At 39.9% G+C, this 21652-nt stretch overlaps 1 protein-coding gene across 5 annotated transcripts in view; it reads right to left on the bottom strand.

Moving 5' to 3' along the window:
* The window catches only part of LOC113830752 (transcription initiation factor TFIID subunit 2), a 74790-nt gene that overhangs the window by 32527 nt on the left and 20611 nt on the right, over positions 1-21652 (bottom strand). For all 5 annotated transcript variants that reach the window (XM_027431696.2, XM_027431698.2, XM_027431697.2 and 2 more), the window contains 9 exons: positions 21023-21136; positions 11255-11354; positions 9717-9802; positions 8810-8945; positions 6261-6415; positions 4815-4929; positions 4414-4523; positions 3610-3675; positions 1873-2125 (listed from right to left, as the gene is read on the bottom strand). In XM_027431696.2, the coding sequence (XP_027287497.1) occupies positions 1873-2125; positions 3610-3675; positions 4414-4523; positions 4815-4929; positions 6261-6415; positions 8810-8945; positions 9717-9802; positions 11255-11354; positions 21023-21136 (1135 nt within the window). The remainder of the gene's footprint in view (positions 1-1872; positions 2126-3609; positions 3676-4413; positions 4524-4814; positions 4930-6260; positions 6416-8809; positions 8946-9716; positions 9803-11254; positions 11355-21022; positions 21137-21652) is intronic.

The raw sequence follows: 21652 nt of genomic DNA, 5'->3' as shown, positions 1-21652 counted from the left end.
TAGTTTAAGCTTATCAGGTAAAAACATTATTGTGAGATGTAAGTGTTTTGCAGCGCACTCCAGTGACTTATGCAGTATTACTTATCTGGAGAAGAGTACTGAGGCAAGGGTAAGACATGAGGAATGTAAGTTCCAGGCCAGCCTAGGGTTCATAAGAGACTCTATTCCTCTTGCCCTCACCCCAAGACATGTACAGGGCCACGGCCTTTAAGTGCTTCCATGCTGGTATCTGTCCCCGACTCAAGAGCAGAAGCCAAATTGAGTGAATGGTTGCTTTCTCTTCTTCAAGCCATACATCCTACTCTTGCTGGTAAGAATCACTGGCACTCTGCCGGCAACCGCTAACTCAGAGCAGAGGCTCGAGTCTCCAGTGTCTCTCACACGGAGGCCGATGAGGCTACGAGTGCACTGCAATCCCACCCACCATGCTGCACTGGTTGCCCAGAAGTGCCACTGCGGTTCTAGCTATTTAAAACTGATCTGGGCGCGTGAAAAGAAAAACATGCTTCACAAATGAAGATTATCTAAATACCTCAAATTAAACACAAAAATTACAAAAGGTAAAGGAAAAGAAATATTCAACTTTATATACCAAGCAAGTGCTATGTTTAAGTAAGCAAGTCTGGTCCTAGATTACCTGATGCAAAACAACAACAAATTCATAAATTAATAAAATATTAAAACAAACTAATGGATAAGAGACCCCAGGAAAAGGACTTGCAGCAAAGTTAAAAGTCCAAAACTTTAAAGCATTTCCTTCCCTTAAAGGTGCACATCTTTAATGCCAGCATTTGGGAGGCAGAGGCAGGTGGACCTCTCTGAGTTCAAGAACAAAAAACACCTTTTAGTAATGAAATTTTTAGAGCCTATAAAAAAGTATCTGAAATTAAGAATAGTATAATTAAATACTTCATTCTATAGTTTTGTGGCTTTTTATGATTTTTAAGAACAATCACAACACTCCTCAGAGTAATAATGAAATCTATCCCTAGGAAGCAATCCCATTTTCTCTCTAATATCTGAGAGCACAGGTCAACTTCATGTTACCACTAAAAAGAAAACAAACACGAAGCATGAGAGTCTACTGATGGGAGCAAGCCTATCACACAGATGCTTTAAAATACCTGGTAGACAGGATTTCTGCTCAGCTTTCTGTCTGTGTTCTACTGGTTTCAGACTTTTCTTTACTCTAAAGACTGTTCATTGATAAATTAACTTTCCAAGAATGTTAAATCATAGAGACAATTACCATAGATTATTTTTCACTAATTTCAATTCCTAAACCAAAATATAATAACTACCATAATGGAACAATTAAAATTTGTTAATTTTATGAATTCTCACATAAAAGCATAAATTACTACAATCACAAAATTTTTTTAAGATTTATTTCTTTGTTTTATGTATATGAGGGCTCTATATGCATGTATGCCATTATTCCAGAAGAGGGCATCAGATCCCACTATAGATGATTGGGAGCCCCCATGTAGTTACTGGAAATTGAACTCAGGACCTCTAGAAGAGCAGCCAGTGCTCTTAACTGAGCCATCTCTCCAGCCCCCTATGACAGAATTTCAACCAAAATTTTTCTTAGCCTTAAAAATATGTTTGGCAATTTAAAATGAAAAAAGAAAAAGTCTCCTTAGTTTTCAGTCTGACAAGTATTTTTTATAATTACCTATTTTTATATCAAGCATGTTTCCTTTTTGTTTTGTTTTCAAATCTGTGCTGTTAAAAGCATTTAATACACGATTTCCAAACAGTACAATTACCAAGACAAACTTAAAGACTCCAGTGAGTTTTAATTCATTCTCAGAGCCTTTGTGTAAAGTGCACAACACTCATAGGGCAATTTCTCCCGTGCATCCTCACCTTCGCAAGACAGAAGCATGCCGACATCCTCACTCGGTAGAAACACTGCTCTTGTTCTAGTATATCGGTGAGTGCCAGGCGTGATGCTGGGGTGGGGAATTTTTCCAAGGCCAGGATGGATTCCTGTTGAGCAACGACATCTCTTTCATAGCGCAGCTCATACTGCCACATAAAATCAGCCTGCTCAAATTCCACCTTCCTCAGGACTGACATATCTGGGTCTATCCTTATCCACAGCAAAGGGGAATCAGCGCTAGAGAGAAAACAGTTTTAGCACTTTAAAATTACCGTATTATCTTATAATTTCAACAAACTTTTCACTGTTATGCTAACTTTCACAATCTTACTAACAAGATCTTTAAGGATATGAAAAGTGGACACATAATGAAGAGTTGCTACACAGAATACCAATTCCAATTTTTCTAATGAAAATATTACTATGGCCATTTCTATCTGCAAGTATGAGACATCAAACCACAAATGATACAAATTTTCTTTAATTTCCTATAACTGACTATAGTTATAAACATTACTCCTTATTAGAAATAAGAAAGCATTTATTCTACTGAATTAATTTTAGTTGACATACAGTATCTTTTAAAATGGTGCACACCTTTAATCCCAGTGCTCAGGAAGCAGAGGCAGGTGGATCTCTGTGAGTTTGAGTTTGAGGGCAGCCGTGTCTACAGAGTAACTTCTAGGAAAACCAGAGCTGTCACACAGAGAAACCCTGTCTCAAAAAAAAAAAAAAAAAAAAAAAAAAAAAGCTAGACTCATGACTACCTTTCCAAGAAAGTTCTCAAATCACAATGTGAAAGTATTTCTCAAGTACCACGCCAAGTAAAAATCAAGTCTACGTCAAAATTTTGATCAAAAGAATACCACCACTCTGTAATACTAACTCAGTTCAATACTGGGTGCTCGAGACACAGTATAAAATATAATTAAGAATTATCAATCAATATCAAATCAGCTATAATCCTAGCAGGCGGGGAGGTAGAATCAGGAGCATCAAGAATTCAAGTCCAGGCGCTAGAGGAGCAGCTCAGTGGTTAAGAGCACTCGTTGTTCTTACAGAGGACCCCAGTTCAATTTCCAGCACCCACAGGGTGGCTTACAGCTGTCTAAAACTCCAATTCCAGGGCAGCTGGTGCCCTCTTTGGACTTCCACAGGCACCAGGCATGAATGTCACACAGACATACATGCAAGCACAACAGGCCCATGCATGTAAAAGTTAAAATGAAAACAAAACAAAACAAGTCAGGCTCAGTAAAAACTACCTGGGCTAGAAAAGACGTTGTGTCAGGAAACCAAAACTAAACAAAAACATTAAGAAGAGTGGTATTCAAACAGTCTGCGAAAACAGAGGCTGTATCACCATACTCTGGAACGCTGTCCCAAACACAACCAGTGTCACCGTGGACTCATCTGACATCCAAACATCAGGCCTGCAACTAACATAATGAATCCGAAATGGCGTTTCCGGATTTCTCAAGCATTTTATCCATTTGAGAAATACTACTCAAGGAAGCACTGAGAGAGAGCAAGGAGGCGGGGGAGCTGAGGTCGGGCCCATGCCTACAATACTGCATTTCTTCTTTTCATTCAGTCTGAAATGGTTTATCTTCAGTGAGTTAGGATTTTGCTTAGTTTTTTTCCCTAACAACTATCCTTGGCTTTAAATGGTTTTAAAAACACACATTTCAAAGGTAATTACATACTTTTAAGTAACTTACTCCATTGCAGAAAGATCCATGTCAACTTCTTCCCCATTCATTAGTGGAATTTTTTTCTTCTTATTCCTAGTATTCAAAGAAAAGTAAAATTGAAAACTGTGGGATTTCCAAATCAGGATGGAGCTACAGAACAGCCAAAGTTCAAATAAAGGGTTTCACGAAACACTAAAAGACAGGTCAAAGAAGAGTCAATATATAATGAAATGGAGTTTAGAAACAGCAAAATCCAAAATCTACCTTGAAGCTAGAAAAAGTGGGTGCTGAAAGCAAATCAGCTTGGAATACATGAGACCCCCGCTTCCCCCCCCCAAAAAAAAAGCAAATGAAAACTTCATTTAAAACCAGACATGGTAGCAGAAGTCTATAATGCCAGCACTTGGGCGGGAGAGGCACAAGAATCACATTAGTGTATATAGTGAGTTCTAGGCCAGCCTGAACTACAGATTGATACTATGTCCCAAAAGTAAATTAAATATATAAAAAATAATTCCAAAACAGAGATGTTTCATCAATAGAAAGCAAGAGCTGGGCATGTAGGGGTGCATGCCTGTGATTCCAATATTTGGGAGGTGGAAGTAAGAAGACTGAGGCTAGTAGGGCTACGAAAGCTCCTGTCTCAACAACAACAAAATCAGACACAAAGCATGTGTGGCAATGCTAACAGGAAGTACAACAGGAGACAAAGCTGTGGATAAGATGCTCCTCCTGGAAACGTTTTGCTGTACAACTGGAGTTTCAGTGAGGCATTTTACAGGTGGGATTTGTAGTTTCATCTCCAGTTCACAGTTATGACTCACTGCCTACCTTCTGCTTTTAGAGTGGCAGGGTATATCGTGTTTAAGGCTGTTTTCTTCAATTTGCAAGGTATGGTTGAAGGATCCGTCTAACTCTTGCACTGTTACTTTAAGTGGTCCCTTTAAAAAAACAACATACCATTCAAAGATTGCTAAAAATTGGCCAATCCATATCCTTCCATTTAATGACAGCTAAGCCAAGATATAAAATATGCTTTACCAAGTACATAATGACAGAGCAGAATGGCAGCTGGTGCCAAGGATAAGGGAAGCGAGGATGCCTGCTCTGAATCTCTGCCTGTAGCCTCGTCCCTTCAAGTACTCACTGCAAATTTATCAGTCACCCCAGCTTGAAAGCCCTTCCTCTACTGGAATCGGAGTCAACAGTGAGACAAGCTCTTCAACACTTACCACGTACTTCTGAGTTCCAGGAGATGTATAATCTTGTTTTATTTCTAGTTCTAAAACATTTCGTTTTCTATTAAATGCGAAGCTTCCATAAAATTTTACTACTCCACTCTGGTCTCTGAAGAATTAATTGTAAAGGAAATTTTATGTACTAAAATGAAAATGTGCTTTTAAAAAAGGTCTGTTATATTAACATTTTTCAAATGTATTCCCAAAGTCTCAAAGTACACTTCATTATATCCCAGGTGGCAGAATATTCAAAATTCTTATTAAAAAATGTTTTCCAGATTAAACAAAATTTCCCAAAACATCAAGAAGCTTGTGTTTTAAAGCTGGATTATTAATAGTACCTTGAAGTGAAAAAATTGCCAAGTTCCAAGACACCATTCAAGTTGTGCCAAGCTCCAAGCACATTTAAAAGCCACCAGACCATTTCATCTTGCAAGTAATACTATTGAAAGGGGTAAACTAAACTCAAAGGCTTCACTTCTAATAATTTACACAGGGGAAAAATTGTAACAGTGTGACAAGCCTTAAGTTCCCATTTACCTGTTATTATTCATTCTAGAGAGAAATAAATGGACCACACCCTCCCTCAGCCCCGTGCTTTAGCAGTCTTGACAGGCTACAGAAAACCATGTAGGTCTCTGACTCAGCACTTGATACAAAGAAACTCCAGATACTTTGGTGTCCTGGAGCCTAGGGTCAAATCTGAACACAAAAGAAACTCCAGACCACCCCTAGCCTCCTAGATATTTGGTTCCTGGAAACTGTTTGGCCACAAAAGAAACTCCAGGGCTGGATACCAAAACCTCCCCTGTAGTCTCCAGGATACAGTTCTGAAAACTATTGGTTACCTATATACAAGAAGTATGTTCCACCAATGAGAATAATTGGTACACAGGTATTTCATGCCAAAATATGACTTTAAGAAATTCTCCTAATTGTTCCGAAATGTCAACCAATCAGAAACCAACCCGCCCCTACTGATGTAATCCTGTAACTTTTGTCTTTAAAACCTAGCACTCCCTCTGGAGGCTGCTTCCTGTTTGCTAGACAGGGTCCCTGTCATGGTTGGATGAACACTAAAACCTTGCTTTTACAGTTCAGTGGGTTTGTCTACCCGGTGGTCTCTTTGGGGATCTTTGAGACTTGGGCACAGCTACCGTAAGCCTCTCTGCTAGAGTACTTACCTTATCACCATGGAACCTGCCTTTCTGCTCACATTAAATAGTACAAACTATGCCAAATTTTATAAATATAAACATCCATGCTTACATATGAATCCAACTCAGCTTTTGGAAGGGGCTTTAGAAGATACAAGTCATATGTCAGTTATTTCTAATTTTTCAAAGAAATATCACTGGCTCACCTCCCCCTTTTCCAACTTTCACACAACTTATTCCCTGATTCCCTGCCACTTTGCTGAGCTGCTACTGCAAAGGATACACCCACTGCTTAATTAAGGGCTGGATGTCTTTGCCAGAGACATTGGAAATGGACTTCAAAAACCCATAGGTGGAAACCAGCATCTGACTCCACATGTGCGACTGGAACTTCTGAGACGAAGCAGTACTGGCCAGGCTTAGTAGTTTATTGAAAACCTGCAAGGACAGACGCTCACATAACACTGTTTCCAACTGGACACGGCATCCAATTTGCACTGGAACTTTGTGTGATCATTTACAAAAGATAGCAAGTGAAACATACAAATATTTAAACAGGATATAAGAGCATTGTTCATGGAAACATTATTGTAGGCTAATACAGAAAACAACATTTATTAAGAATTAGAAGCACAATATATAATACCTGCCAAATTTTACACAGGAATTCAAAACTTGGAATATTCATTACAAGCCCAGTACTCTCATGTTAGGCGTTTCATAAAGCTCATGTGGTCTACTTTAAAAAGGGAATATGGAAGAAGAATGCAGTGGGATGGCCTTGACCCAGCACACGTGAGGGAATCACGAGGGAGCATTATAAAAGTCAATTCATAAATGAGAATGCTAATTCAGGTCTATACCATTCTTAAAAGTATAAATGCCCTTTTATGGCACACTTTTCTCATTTTATATTTCTGGCCTTCAATCTTTAGAGAAAATATATGTTTCCATTTTTATGATAACAGAAATTAAACACAGGGTCCCACTCATTAAGCAAGCACTCCACTGCACTACGCCCTCAGCAAAAATGATTTTTAAAAAGTTTCTCTTGGGGAAAAATTAGCTGATATTCTTAATGCATCGATTCATTTGAGAATGTACCACAGTGGTACAGCATTTGCCTAGTACGTATAAAACCATATATTTGATCCTCAGTAATCCAAAGAAAGAAAGAAAAATAAGTGCTGGGCAGTGGTGGTGTACGCCTTTAATCCCAGCATCAGGGAAGCAGAGGTAGGCGGATCTCTGTGAGTTCCTGGCCAGCCTGATCTACATACAGATCAAGTTCCAGGACAGCCAGGGCTACACAGAAAAATCCTGTCTCACAAAACGAAAAGGAATAAAAAGAGAAATATAAAGAAAATGGAAAAAAGAAGAATGAAATGGGAAAGGAGAGAGAAGGTGCCAAAGAAACCCCAAAAGCATATATATTTATACACGTATCCATCTATCTTGTTTCTACTATTTCATCATCTATATTATAACTACTTGTACTAAAACTTACTTTAAAATATGGCAAAATTTAACGATAGCAACCAAGTAACTGGCTGTGGAATCTTCCTCTGGTATCAAGGAGAGAGCTGAGGGCAGGTGTGTGGCAGATAAGTCCCTATACGGAGGCCTTCAGAGGCCACTGAGTGAAGCTGTGAATGTGAACCCTGAGTTGTGTCAGAGACCCCAAGATGTTGCAGGTGCTAGAGCCATGGACACATCCACCAGGGAGAGCTGCACACAACATGGGGATAAGCTCAGGAGACAGAAGTGTGCTGCAGGCAGCCAAACAGGAAGGGCAGAGTCATCTAAACCCTTTAACATGGGACTTAGAGGTGTCCTGCTTTCTTCACTATGCCTTGGTTCCTCCTTTTGGGAATGATAATGTATATTATGTGCCATTATCTGTGAGAAGATGCAATTTGCTTTTTTTTTTTTTTTTTTTTTTGCTTTTCCAGACAAGGTTTCCTCTGTATAGCTGTGGCTATCCTGGAATATGCTCTGTAAATCAGACTGGCCTTGAACTCAGAGAGATACCCCTGCCTCTGCCTCTCTCTAGAATGCTGGGATTAAAGGTGTGCACCACCACTGCCTGGTGTGATTTGCTTTTTACTTCACAGAGGATTATAGTTAAGAGACTGCCTGGAGTCTAACAGTGTTCTGACTATGAACGACTGTGGGGACTTCTGAAGCTGGACTAGATACACTCTGCAGGATGATTGGCCATTCAGACTACGAGAGACACAGAGCAGAATGTGGTGATTTATATTAAATGTCCTCCCTGAGTCTCAGGCACTTGAATACTTGATCATTCTTGGTAGCTGTTTGAGGGTTAGAAAATGTGGCTTTGCTAGAGGAGTTGTGTCATGGGAGTAGGCTTCAAGGCTTCAAAGTCTCCATTCCCAGTGTCTGTGGATCAAAATGAGTTTTCACTGCTGTTTCGGCTGCCTGTCACCTTGCCAACCCTCCGCCACCATAGACTCTAACCCCCTGGGACTTTAAGCTCAAATAAACACTTCCTTTAACAAGTTGCCTAAGTCATCAGGTGGTGGCACACACCTTTAATCCCAGCACTTGGGAGGCAAAGACAGGTAGATTTCTGAGTTCAAAGACAGCCTGGTCTACAGAGTGAGCTCTAGAACAGCCAGGACTACACACAGAAACCCTACCTCAAGAAATAATAAGCAAAGAAATAAATAAGGTGCCTTAGTCTTAGTCGTGGTGTTTTACCTCAGCAACAGAACAGTAACTAATACACACACACACAGACACACACACACACACACACACACACACACACTTCTTTCATGTTGCTAAGTTCTTCATGTTAGGACTTACTTGTAGCATAAATTCCATGCTGATTCTGTTTTCAATCAGTCTCATCACGAGGTGAGCTTTACATTGAAACATAGTGTAGTATTCCCAGGACAGTGTATGCGGATGCTTTATTGAAAAGTGAAGGTGAGATGAGGGGCTGGAAAAAAATGTAAATTCACTGAATATAACAAATCTGATTTGGTCTTCTGAGCTCTGAACAGAACTGTCCACTAAACATACAGCAGTCTCAGAGATACCAAAGGCCCCATCTCCAAACTTTCAAATTCCTTTCAAAACTCAGTTGTAAATGCTTAAGAACTACAGTTAAGTTTAGAGACAGTACAACTTTTCTGTAACAAAAACCTTAGCAAAACGACTGAAAAGTGGAAGGATTTACTGCAGTTCAGATTTAATCCATCTTGGTGGGAAGGAAATGGCAGAGCACAGCTACTGTCTCAAGGAAGCCAAGAAGGAGGGAGAAGATGCTTGCAGGGACCCTCCTCTATCTCCTACATTCCAGTCCTACAGGACAGTGTGACACATTAAAGTAGCTTCTTGTCTGCTCCTCCCTCACTGGAAACATCTTCACATAGACGTAGACATGTGCTTTACTAATCTGGGCATTTCTCAATTAAATCAGGTTGATAAAATTGATCATCACGATAAGCAAAATAACTACTTCCAAAGATTTTAACAAGAGTAGAATGACGAAGTTGAATTAGAAAACATGGCATGTCAAACAGGAAAACATTACATTTTTAAGTTTAAATTCATTCATTCTATGTGGGCACTGACAATAGTACCAGTCTGTGGCATCACCCTATCATTAAGGTTCTGGCCTTACTAGAACTCAAGAAACACATGAGTGATCCTGTAAGAGGCAGCCTATCAGTGAGCTTTATAATATCATCTCAGAACAATAACATACTTATCCTTTTCTTTTCCACCACCAAATATGGGATGTAATAAAACTCCCCCAGTTTTCAGTTCATATGCCACTATTTTATCTAGCTCCTAAAAGAGATACAAAAGTAGGAGTCAGTGAAAACATCCTCATACAACAGACATTAGTACAAGATCACAAATTTTCTTTTGTAGAATCAGATGTAAATGTAACATAGGCAAACTATATCTGGAGAATAGTTATAAAGCTATACAAGTTGGCTGAATGGTAAGATCCAAAAATTTCTCTGTATTTTGTGACTTCAGGGCTCAGCAGCAGGCAAGTAACTTTTCCTTTTGGCTCTCCTGAGTCTCTCTGAATTGTCTTCTAAATTGACTTAGTCCCTCTCTGTATTTTAAATCTGAGGTCTAAGGTAGTTAGTAAGAAGCCGAGATTGAATTATGTTCATAACCTATAAATTTAAAATTCATCTGTTCTTCTCTAACATATAATACCCATTCAATATAAGAAAAGAAAGAAAAACTTGAAGAAGATAACACCATAACTATGAAACATTCATGAATGGTTTAAATAATACAGACAGCAGAGAAAAGTGGTAGATGATTAAAAGCCAACTGTAACCTGGCAATACCGTTGATTACCCACCTACTTTATTAAATAATTTAGCCTTTATGTCCCTTCGTTTCTTGATAGGTAAAGTGGACATGTAAAGAGAATTAAGATAAGGACTGTTTTTGTTACAAGTATTATTTTATTATAATACTATTTTATTACACACTGTTAAGTGGTAAGTTATTTACTTCTTCTAAAATGAAGAATGGACTTTACCAATGCTAAGTGTAGGAACACTCTAACAACTCTTCTGATACAATGAATGCTAATTTAATAATGATATTAAGGTAGGGAGTTGTCTACCTGAAAACAATCAATTTAAGGATCTAATTAAATCCAATGAAACCAATCAAGTATCTGTATGCATAAGAAATAGATGCACAAAAATACTTCTTATTTTTTGCCTTCATCTTTAAATAATTGGAAAATACGTGGCAATGACAGAGAAAACAAAGGTAGGGATTGAAGGCTACCTGACATATAAAAGGCTCCTGTGTGCATGAGTAATGTGCCACTATCCCAAGTGAGTACGCAGACACTGTCACTATACCATCCTTACCCAGTGAAGACTTGGAAACAAATGGAGGAAGCACAGTTAGAATCCTTTTTGGTGGTATAATTGTATTTTACTTGAAAAGATCTATTTTTCAAATGAAATTGTACAAGTATTTCATAATCATCAGAGACCAATAGGGGTAGCAAGATGGCTCAGGGGGTAAAAGAGTTTGTAAAAAACCCTTAACATCTGAGTTCGATTCCAGGACTCACAGTGTAAGGAGAGAAACAATTTCAGTAAATTGTCTTCTGACCACACATGCAGCCTATCATGTGCACTGCCCCAACACACAAAATGAATAAACAGAAAACAAAGGACAGGAGACTCAGAAATCGGGCAAGCGCTAACATATATTACTGACTTACAAGTGGAAAACAAATCCAGCTTTGTTTACCTCTTTAATCCAGTGGCGGTACTCATTAACACCAAAAGTTTTTTTCATCCAGAGTCCATAAATATAGCCTGAAATTCCTTTCAGGACCCATTCATCAGACCTAAGAAAAAGTCAATAAAGCTTTTGTCATTAAAAACTGTCCAAGCAGGTTCAAAGAGTGTAATGGAATTAGTCTATCCAACCTTCTTCAAATCTGACTGGATCTTTAATTTTAAGACTGATTAAAATAAAATATTTATTAGTGACAAACTGGAAATGGGCACTTTTCTTCTTTGAATATTAAGAATGGGCTCTACTTGTGCTAAGTGTATGAATCCCCAACAGGAAGTTTTTTGGACAGAGTTTGTATCTGTATGGACTGGAATAGTAGCTCAGTAGTAGTTACTTCCCAGAATTCTTGTAGTCCTGGGTTTGATCTTTAGTTTAGAAGAAAATCATAGCCCACAATGCTCTCCCAAGAATATCCTCTAAAGTTGAATTTAGCAATGTATTCACTGTGATAGTGGTACTTTCTCTCAACACCACTGTTCAGACTGTCTGCCACTAGATAAGTATTTGTCCACAGTCAGGGCTGCTTAATTCAAAAGTTCACATTTGCTATGTGTGCTGGTATATTCTCCATACTTGGGAGGCTGAGGCACAATGGTCAAGAATTTAAGGTTACCCTCAGCTACATAGTTGAGTTCAAGGACATGGTAGCCTAGGTAAGATCAAAACAAAATCCACATTCTTGGACTGAGAATATATTATCAGTACTCGCCTAGTAGGTATACAATGTCCTGAGTTCAAATTCTCGTAAAGTAAGCTCCAACCCTGCATTCTTTATTGTGACACACAGACATAATTTTCACTACCTAGGTTTTACAACATCCTTAAGTTAAACTGTTTAATGTTAGTGCTTTTTCTAGAGAAAAGGAAACCGGCACCAACCACTCAGTAACTCATATATATCCATCATACACACACAACAGTAACATTAAATTTGTAAAAGCAAGGTAGAAATGGAATCCTACATTTAAAATATAAAAAAATTACAATCTCACCTTTCCGTGGACTCATCGCAGACCAGGTGAGCCACCCCCTGCTTTTACCCAATTCTTGTCCTAAGCGCCATCCACCCAGATCCCTCCAGGCTCGTCCCTGCTTGAAACAGACAAGCCCAGGCAGGGTGGAGCTTCCTGAATCTGGCTTGGTTCAGGACACTCTTCCTTCCCTTTCCGTGGACTCATCGCAGACCAGGTGAGCCACCCCCTGCTTTTACCCAATTCTTGTCCTAAGCGCCATCCACCCAGATCCCTCCAGGCTCGTCCCTGCTTGAAACAGACACGCCCAGGCAGGGTGGAGCTTCCTGAATCTGGCTTGGTTCAGGACACTCTTCCTTCCCTTTCCGTGGACTCATCGCAGACCAGGTGAGCCACCCCCTGCTTTTACCCAATTCTTGTCCTAAGCGCCATCCACCCAGATCCCTCCAGGCTCGTCCCTGCTTGAAACAGACACGCCCAGGCAGGGTGGAGCTTCCTGAATCTGGCTTGGTTCAGGACACTCTTCCTTCCCTTTCCGTGGACTCATCGCAGACCAGGTGAGCCACCCCCTGCTTTTACCCAATTCTTGTCCTAAGCGCCATCCACCCAGATCCCTCCAGGCTCGTCCCTGCTTGAAACAGACACGTCCAGGCAGGGAGGAGCTCCCCGAATCTGGGTACAGGCCACTCTTCATTCCATTCCCGGCGACCGATCCACCAAGAGGCCTAACGCCATCAGAGTGAGGAGGCTACGAGGAGAGGCAAAACCATCCAGAGCTTCGGACATTGAATTCCTGGCCCACACACACTACAGAGTAACAAGAGGAGATAGAGAGATCCTACCTGCACTCACTGGAAAAAGATATGGGAAGAAGACAGAATAAGAACCCGCTCAACAACAGAAAGACCAATATGACACCACCAGAATCTAGGGACTCCACTCCAGCAAGATCTGAAAAGCCCAACACAGTGCATGAAGAAGAGATGGACCTCAAAAATTATCTCGAGCAAGATGATAGAGACCTTCAAAGAGGAAACAAGAAAATCCCTTAAAGAAATAGAAGAAAAAGTAAGAAAAAAATTACACGATATGGAGGAAAAGACAAACCAAAATATTCAAGAAATAAACAAATCTCTTAAAGAAGCTAAAGAAACCCAAGATAAAACAACCAAACAAGTGAAGGAAGCTCTTGAAACAGTTCAAAACATGAAAGCTGAATTAGACACAATAAAGAAAACACAGAATGAGGCGATGCTGGAAATGGAAAGGTTGGATAAACGAGCAGGATCTAAAGATGTGAGTATAACTAATAGAATCCAAGAGACAGAAGAGAGAATCTCAGCTATTGAAGACTCGCTAGAGGATATACATTCATCAACCAAAGAAAACCTCAAGACCAACAAATCCCTAACACAAAATATCCAGGAAATATGGGACACCGTGAAAAGACCAAACCTAAGAATAATAGGTGTAGAAGAAGGTGAAGAAACACTGTTTAACGGTACAGAAAACATATTCAACAAAATCATAGAAGAAAACTTCCCCAACCTACAGAAGGGTATGCCTATGAAAGTAAAAGAAGCTTACAGGACACCAAACAGACTGGACCACAAAAAGAAGTCCCCCCGACACATAATAATCAAAACTCCAAATCTACAGAATAAAGAAAAAATATTAAGAGCTGCAAAGGAAAAAGGCCAAGTAACATAAAGGCAAACCAATCAGAATCACACCCGACTTCTCAATGGAAACTATGAAAGCCAGAAGGTCTTGGATAGATACCCTACAAGCACTAAGGGAGCATGGATGTCAACCCAGACTACTGTACCCAGCAAAACTTTCAATCACTATAGATGGAGAAAACAAGATTTTCCATGACAAAAACAGATTTAAACAATACATATCCACAAATCCAGCACTACAGAAGGTTCTGGAAGGAAAACTCCAACCCAAGGAACATAACTACATGCACAAAAACACAGGCAATAGATAATCTAATATTGCCAAACACAAAAAGAAGCAGGAGAGCAAAATCCACACACAATGACACCACCAACAATAAATCCAAACCAAACAAGAACCAATGAACAATGGACATTAATATCCCTAAATGTCAATGGCCTTAACTTACCCGTAAAAAGATATAGGCTAACAGAATGGATACGAAGACAGAATCCATCTTTCTGCTGTTTACAAGAAACACACCTCAACTTCAAAGACAGGCGATACCTCAGAGTAAAAGGATGGGAAAAGATTTTCCAATCAAATGGCCTCAAGAAACAAGCAGGTGTAGCAATCCTAATATCTAACAAAATGGACTTTAAACTAAAATCAATCAAAAGAGATGAAGAAGGGCATTTCATACTCATCACAGGAAAAGTCCATCAAGATGAAATCTCAATCCTGAACATCTATGCTCCAAATACGAAGGCACCCACATTTGTGAAAGAAACATTACTAAAGCTCAAACCACACATAAAACCACACACACTTATAGTAGGAGACTTCAACACCCCCCTTACACCACTAGACAGGACCACCAGACAAAAACTTAACAAAGAAACAGAGGATCTGAAAGAAGTCATGGCCCAACTGGGGTTAACGGATATCTATAGAGCATTCCATCCAAACTCAAAAGAATATACCTTCTTCTCAGCACCACATGGCACCTTCTCCAAAATTGACCACATAGTAGGCAACAAAGCAAACCTCCACAATTACAAAAGAATTGAAATAACCCCCTGTATCTTATCAGACCACCATGCATTAAAGCTAGAATTCAGCAACAATACAAATGGCAGGAAACCTGCAAACTTTTGGAAAATGAATAACACCCAATTGCACCATTCCTGGGTTGAGGAAGAAATAAAAAAACAAATTAAAGACTTCCTAGATTCTAATGAAAATGCAGACACAACATACCCAAACTTATGGGACACTCTGAAAGCAGTCCTAAGAGGGAAGTTCATAGCACTAAGTGCCCACATGAAGAAACTAGAAAAAAGTCACATTAGAGAACTGACAGAACAACTGAAAACACTAGAGCAAAAAGAAGCAAACTCACCAAGGAGGAGTAGACGCCAGGAAATAATCAACCTGAGAGCTGAAATCAATAAAGTAGAAACTAGGAAAACATTACAAAGAATCAATGAAACAAAGAGTTGGTTCTTTGAGAAGATCAACAAGATAGACAAACCTCTAGCCAAACTAACCAAAAGGCAGAGAGAGAGCACACTAATTAACAAAATCAGAAACGAAAAGGGGGATATAACAACGGACACTGTGGAAATCCAGAGAATCTTTAGGTCATACTTTGAAAATCTGTACTCCACAAAATTCGAAAATCTAATGGAAATGGACAGTTTCCTGGATAAATATCACTTACCAAAATTAAATCAAGATCAGATAAACAATTTAAATCGACCCATAACCCCTAATGAAATAGAAGCAGTCATCAAAAGCCTCCCAACCAAAAAAAGCCCAGGACCAGATGGCTTCACTGCAGAATTCTACCAGAAATTCAAACAAGAGCTGATACCAATACTCCTCAAACTGTTCCGCACAATAGAAGCAGATGGGATATTGCCAAACTCCTTCTATGAGGCTACAATCACTTTGATACCCAAGCCACACAAAGATAAGAATAAGAAAGAGAACTACAGACCAATATCTCTCATGAACATTGATGCTAAAATACTCAATAAAATATTGGCTAATCGAATCCAAGAACATATCAGAAAAATCATCCACCACGATCAAGTGGGCTTCATCCCAGGGATGCAAGGATGGTTCAATATACGAAAAACCATCAATGTAATCCACCATATAAACAAACTGAAAAAGAAAAACCACATGATCATCTCACTAGATGCTGAAAAGGCCTTTGACAAAATCCAACATCCCTTCATGACAAAGATCTTGGAGAGAACAGGAATAACAGGAACATATCTAAACATGATAAACGCGATATACACCAAACCAATAGCCAACATCAAACTAAATGGAGAGAAACTCAAAGCATTTCCTCTAAAATCAGGAACAAGACAAGGATGTCCACTCTCTCCATATCTCTTCAATATTGTTCTTGAAGTTCTAGCTAGAGCAATAAGACAAGATCAGGATATCAAAGGGATACAAATTGGAAAGGACGAAGTCAAACTTTCACTATTTGCAGATGACATGATAGTCTACATAAGTGACCCGAAAAACTCTACCAGGAAACTCCTACAGCTGATAAACACCTTCAGCAAGGTAGCAGGATACAAAATTAACTTAAATAAATCTGTAGCCCTACTGTATACAGATGATAAACTCAATGAGAAAGAAATCATGGAAACATCACCTTTCACAATATCCACAAGCAACATTAAATATCTGGGGGTAACACTAACCAAAAAAGTGAAAGACCTGTACAATAAGAACTTTGAGACTTTAAAGAAAGAAATTAAAGAAGATACCAGAAAGTGGAAAGATCTCCCGTGCTCTTGGATAGGCAGAATTAACATAGTAAAAATGGCAATTCTACCAAAAGCAATCTACAGATTTAATGCAATCCCCATCAAAATCCCAACACAGTTTTTCACAGACATTGAAAGAACAATACTCAACTTTATATGGAAAAATAAAAAACCTAGGATAGCCAAAACAACTCTTTACAATAAAAGATCCTCTGGAGGCATCACCATCCCTGACTTCAAGGTCTACTATAGAGCCATAGTTCTGAAAACAGCTTGGTATTGGCACAAGAATAGACAGATAGACCAATGGAATCGAATTGAAGACCCAGATATTAACCCACGCACCTACGAACACCTTATTTTTGACAAAGGTGCTAAATCCATACAATGGAAAAAAGATAGCATCTTCAACAAATGGTGCTGGCACAATTGGATTCGAACATGCAGAAAATTGCAGATAGATCCATACTTGTCACCATGCACGAAACTTAAGTGCAAATGGATCAAAGATCTCTCCATAAACCCAGCCACACTGAATCTTTTAGAAGAGAAAGTGGGAACAACCCTTGAACAAATTGGCACAGGAGAACGATTCCTGAACATCACGCCAGAAGCACAGACACTGAGGTCTGCAATTAATAAATGGGACCTCTTGAAACTGAGAAGCTTCTGTAAGGCAAAGGACACAGTCAGTAAGACAAAACGACCACCCACAGAATGGGAAAAAATCTTCACCAGCCCCACATCTGACAGAGGACTGATTTCCAAAATATACAAGGAGCTCAAGAAGCTAGCCACCAAAACACCATACAATGAAATTAAAAAGTGGGGTGCAGAACTAAACAGAGATTTTTCAACAGAGGAATCTGAAATGGCTGAAAGACACTTAAGAAAGTGCTCAAAATCCTTGGCCATCAGAGAAATGCAACTCAAAACAACTCTGAGATACCACCTCACACCTGTCAGAATGGCTAAAATCAAAAATACCAATGACAACCTATGCTGGAGAGGTTGTGGAGAAGAAGGAACACTCCTCCATTGCTGGTGGGAGTGTGAACTTGTAAGACCACTTTGGAAATCAGTATGGCGGTTGCTCAGAAAAATGGGAATCAATCTACCTCAAGATCCAGCCATTCCTCTCTTGGGTATATACCCAAATACTGCTTGTCCATACAACAAGGACATATGTTCAACCATGTTCATAGCAGCATTGTTTGTAATAGCCAGAACCTGGAAACAACCTAGATGCCCCTCAACTGAAGAATGGAAAGAGAAAATGTGGTACATTTATACAATGGAGTACTACTCAGCAGAAAAAAGCAATGGAATCTTGAAATTCGCAGGCAAATGGATGGAACTAGAAGAAACCATCCTGAGTGAGGTAACCCAATCACAAAAAGACAAACATGGTATGTACTCACTCATATATGATTTTTAGACATAGAGCAAAGGTTTACCAGCCTATAATCCTCTACCCCAAGGAAACTAGAAATCATGAATGACTCTAAGGGATAAATGGACCCCAGGAATGGGAAATGGCATGAACTCCCGAGCTAATTGAGAGCATGAGGGTAGGGAAGTGGGTGCTGCCACAATAAGAGCACAAGATGAAGAGTAGAGGAGAAGAAATGGAGGAGCAGATATATTGAGTTGGGGGAAGAATAGAGGAGAGAGAGCAGGATGAGAGATACCATATCAGAGGGAGTCACTATAGGTCCGAGAAGAGATCTGGAACTAGGAAGATCTCCAGAGACCTATAAGGATGACACGATCTGACAGTCTGGGCAGTGGAGGAGAGGATGGCCTAGAAGCCCTTCCCCTAGAATGAGATTGATGAATACTCTCTATGCTATTCTAGAGTCCTCATCCAGTGGCTGATGAGAGCAGAGACAGACATCCACAGAAATACACTGAGCTGAAATCTGGAACTCAGTTGAAGAGAGGGAGGAATGAAGAACGAAGGGGTCTGTACCTGGTTGGAGAAACCCACAGAAACAGTTGGCCTGAAAAAGGGAAAGCATATCGACCCCAGATGCTCTTTGGGAGGACAGTACAGGACTAATCCAGCCCCCTGATCATGGATGCCAATGGGGAGGCCCCTGCACTCCTGGGAGCCTCTGGAGGTGGACTGGCGTTTTGCCCTGGTGGGTGGGAGGGACTTCGAGAGCCCATCCCACTTGAAGGGATTCGCTCTGTCTCTGAACACATGGGGAGGGGCCTAGGCCCAGCACAGGAAGATTTGGTGGACTTGGTGGAGCCCTGGTTGGGGGCCCTACCCTGCCTGGGGAGTGGCGGGTGGATGGGGTGGGGGGTAGGTTGGAGGTGGGGGAGAAGGAATGGGGGTGGGGGAGGGAGAGGGAGAGGGAATGTACATGTGAAAATATTAATAATTTAATAAAAAAAAAAATCAAAAAAAAAAAATTACAATCTCAAGGAATGCTTGTATAGTACATTAAATTAACTATAAGTAGCCAAGTGTGGTGACTTCCATGTATAATCCTAGCACTCAGTAGGCAGAGTTTGAGGCCAAGTGGCTCTACATTGCAAGTTCTAAGCCAACCAGGGCTACAATGTAAAGACCCCTTCTCAAAAAAAAAAAAAAAAAAAAAAAAAAAGACCAACAACAATATGAAATTCATCTCCACTTAAAGAAAATAAAGATTACTTCTTTTTTCAGTGTTCAGTTTTTCAGCTCAAAGTGAGGGTCTAGCACTTAAAAGCACTGTGCCTCTGAGCTGCACCCCAGCCCCAAATGTACTTCTCCCTTCTTTCAAGAAAAGTAGCAAGAATCTAAACACTAAAAGGCAAATTCTTTACGCCACCATCACTACTGTTGAAGACAATTATTTGCTTTAAAAATCATCTTGATACAGCAGCATCAGTCTGGTGAAGATGGGAGTTCCTGCTGATAACCAGGGATTATCTGTAGGTCAGACAGGCCCCTTGTGGTCTACTTAGAAACCCCTGATCAATCACTCAAGGCTGCAGATGCAAGGATTGGCTGCTGCGTGGATGCACGATTTTCAGACTTCAAGGCAGGCATTTTTTGTTGTGGATGTGCCTCCGGGGCGTGGCAAGCATCTGCAAAATAGTTGCCTGCTTGGCTGCTGGGCCCAGGTAGGGACCAAGCAGAGGGAACAGTAAGGTGCAAGGTGAAGGTGCTTGACTCCTGACAAGAGAATACCCCAGAAAATGGCCACTTCATGGACAAGCCTGTCCAGTATTCAAAAAATAGCCCTGGTACTTGAAATCCCAGCAAGTGCAGCAATTGCCTACATCCTTTACCGCAGATACAGGGAAAGCAGAGAAGAACAAATAACATTTCTTGGACAAGATGATATTGAGCTAATGATTGGAGTTCACCAGGAGGTTGTGAAGAGGTTCATTGGTGGACAAGGAGCATAAATATAAAGGTTTCATGGGGAGGGGAGTGCTACCTCTCACCCTCCATTGCTGAGGTTACTGAAGATAAGGTTTTTTGAAACAGTCCTTCAGGATTTCTTTAGCAACTTTAGTTTAATACAAGTAGAAGAAATGGAGAGTCATCTTAGGAAATGCAAAATTTCTTGTAAGTATGTGTATATGCACATCTAAAGAAAAAGAATGTACTTCTGAAAGAAAAATCATCTCACACATTTTTCCAGCAGATTTGAACACTGATATTTGACTTCTAATTAATTTTCTATACATTCAAATCTGCATTCTATACAGCTAAGATACTGTTTTTCAGAATTCTTCTTTTATGATAAATTATATAAGTAACTTTCTGCTTTCTTTGTTTTTTTTGAAACAGGGTCTCACCATGCAGTGGGTGCTTTTCTGAACTTGCTACATAGATCAGACCGGCCTCAAATACACAAAGATCCACCTGCCTCTCTGCCTGTTGAGAGTTAAAGTTTGAAGTCATATGCCACCATGCCCCACTAATTACAAAGTGTTTTATATAGCTGATATTAAAGCTGATGCAAAAACAATCAAGATAAAGTTTTACTAATGGTTTTCTTTTTTGAGAAAAGCTCTCAAAATAACCCCGCCATTTATAAATAATGGGCAGCAGCCAGCTTATAATGCAGAAAAGAAGCCGAGAGTGAAGCAGAGCAGCGCAGGCTAGCCATGCCCTCGGGAGGGAGCAGGAGCATTAGTCAGTTCAAGGCCAGACTCAGACACACAGCAAGTTTGAGGACAGCATGGACCACAAGAGGCTGTCAGAGAACAATACAAGAGGGGAGAGGAGGGGAGGTCAGCTTTCCTGACCCTCTGGCTCAGTCTGCAGTTCTGATGTTACTCACCAAGACATTCTCGATATGAAGCATCCAAAGAACTGCTGCGCTAACGACTGCGCTAGGCACCGCCTGGTCAGGGGCGTCTCATCTATAATCATGGCACTGTGCAGAAGGTTTGTGCTGAAAGCCAAAGACACGAAGTGACAGGACCAACGGAAGCACAGTCAGTCAAAATACAGTAACTGCATTCCCAAAGCAATTCAGTTTTAGGTTCAAGCTCAATACAGAAGGAAAAACTCCAGAATATTCTCCCCAAGAGTTTTCCAATCTTTTCAAAATTTATCTGAAATTCAGATAAATTTCAAAATTTATCTGAAATTCACAATCTGTCTAAATGAAGAAACACAATGACAATGTTTTCTATTGATTTTACAAATATATGTATATTTTACATATATATACATGTATATATATATCACTATCACTATTTTGGAAAGTGAGGAAAAAATGAGTGTGTTAATCAGAAATGAATCCCAATACAATAGGGTTACTTAATTTCAAAAATCCTTCCTTCCACTGGATGCAGAGTCACGTTCCTGTAAACCAGTGTCCAGTCTGGCGCACAGCCAGCATGAAACACACAGGATGGAGACATTTCTCCCCAAACAGAAAACCAGTAACAAAAACAAATGCCTT

Source organism: Cricetulus griseus, chromosome 10, assembly GCF_003668045.3.
Source record: "Cricetulus griseus strain 17A/GY chromosome 10, alternate assembly CriGri-PICRH-1.0, whole genome shotgun sequence".
NCBI classification, from domain to species: Eukaryota; Metazoa; Chordata; class Mammalia; order Rodentia; family Cricetidae; genus Cricetulus; species Cricetulus griseus.
Note: the sequence above shows the minus strand (reverse complement) of the source record. Positions and strands in the feature narration are given on the sequence as shown.